Source organism: Phalaenopsis equestris, unplaced genomic scaffold, assembly GCF_001263595.1.
Source record: "Phalaenopsis equestris unplaced genomic scaffold, ASM126359v1 Scaffold001125, whole genome shotgun sequence".
In the NCBI taxonomy this organism is placed as follows: Eukaryota; Viridiplantae; Streptophyta; class Magnoliopsida; order Asparagales; family Orchidaceae; genus Phalaenopsis; species Phalaenopsis equestris.
The window spans coordinates 100-1,954 of NW_018165564.1; the positions used below are offsets into that span (position 1 = coordinate 100).

Sequence of the window (1,855 nt, forward strand, 5' to 3'; positions counted from 1 at the left end):
TTAAAAAGCTAATTCATTGACAAATAAATATCCAACTATTTCTTGGATTTGTTTGGAAGGACAATTTTGACATCAACACTAATTGCAGATGAAATAAAAATTAAATTATTATTTTGACTAAATTCAACCAGTTGTGATTTCCACCATCCCACATCCCGACTCCCACATCAGTCAACTTGCTCCCCATAGTTATACGCATGTTATAATTTATTTATTTTATTTTGATTCCCGCATGCATTTCACATGACTATTCCCGGAAACCCTTGTCCGGCTTCATTGTCCGCCATATGGGCGGACTCGGTCCACCACGCCAGAATTCAGACGTGTTATTTAACAAAACGAAGACCGTCCCCGTCTTCTTGCTTGCTTCCCAGAACCGTCCGAGACCCTTTAAAACGGAGTTCCCTTTGCCCATTCAACCCCAACGGGACCTCACCAAAAGAGAAAGAACAAAACCTCCCCAGTCGGCGGAAATCGGAGGCGATGTCATTGATCGAACAAGAAAAACCACTGTCGCCGACTTCGATGGAGCAAAATACCAGTATCCGGCGAGTATGGGCGGAGAATCTGGAGGCAGAGTTTGATCTCATCCGCGAGTGCGCAGAACGGTTCCCCATCGCCGCCATGGACACGGAGTTTCCCGGCGTCGTGCATCGTTCTCGTTGCCATCACCACCTCCTCACCCCATCCGACCGCTACGCCTTACTCAAGGCCAACGTCGACTCGCTTCACCTCATCCAGGTCGGCCTCGCTCTCTCTGACGCCGAAGGAAACCTCCCGAATCTCGGTATTGAGGGCGCTCGCTTTATCTGGGAGTTCAATTTCCGCGATTTCGACATCTTCCGCGACGACTACGCGATCGAATCCATCGAATTGCTTCGGGACAACGGGATCGATTTCGAGAAGAACAGGACAAAGGGCATCGACTCACGCCACTTCGCTGAACTGCTCATGTCGTCGGGATTGCTCTGCAACGATTCCATCGTCAGTTGGGTGACATTTCACAGCGTGTATGATTTTGGGTATCTGATCAAAATGCTAACTAATCGCAAGTTGCCGAGAACCATGGAAGAATTTCTGGGTCTGGTCCGTATGTTCTTTGGAGATAAGGTGTTCGACGTAAAGCATATGATAAGATACTGCGATGGGTTATATGGTGGCCTTGATAGAGTGGCGAAAACCCTTAGAGTAGATCGTGCGGTTGGAAGATGCCATCAGGCGGGATCAGATAGTCTGCTGACTCTCCACACATTCCTCAAGTTGAGAAAAGACTTGTTTGTGAAGAATAGAGCAGATAAGTACGCAGGAGTTCTCCATGGCTTGGAACTCCTGTAAGTAATGTTTAGGTTTTTTAGGCGAAATTGCTTGTTTTGATGTCCAATTGTATCATTCAAGTTAATCTATTTATTCATCTTCATAAATGGTAAATTTTTACGGTTTGAAAATTTGAAAGCAAAACATATTGAGTTTCAAGAAGTGAAGAACAAACTTAAGAGCATGACAGAAATTTAACGGGAAATTTACATACTTGGCACACAATTCTACATGTCTCGCATATTTACATGTCTCACATCCGCACTTTCATATTTACATCTATATAACACTTTGGTGTTTTCAATGTATGCACAAAATAATGTATTTCAGTTTTTAAAAGTGTGAGTAGTATTATTTTTTATGTGATATTTACATATTTGACTATGATGAGTGTAAATATGAAAATTTAGGTGTGAGATAGGTAAATAATAAGAATTACATGTTGTGTATGTAAATGACTCAAATTTAAAACAGTTCATTTGGAGTAATTCTTTGAATTTGGATGACAATGATAATGTTAACCAAAACTATCTTTGAAAGG

The 1,855-nt window shown here is 42.2% G+C and overlaps 1 protein-coding gene across 1 annotated transcript; it reads left to right on the forward strand.

Moving 5' to 3' along the window:
- The first annotated feature begins 240 nt into the window (after positions 1-240).
- LOC110033294 (probable CCR4-associated factor 1 homolog 11) lies at positions 241-1,609 on the forward strand. Its single transcript, XM_020737221.1, has one exon. It carries the CDS (start codon positions 244-246, stop codon positions 1,333-1,335), a length of 1,092 nt encoding a protein of 363 aa, XP_020592880.1. The 5' UTR covers positions 241-243; the 3' UTR covers positions 1,336-1,609.
- The last annotated feature ends 246 nt before the right edge of the window (positions 1,610-1,855 follow it).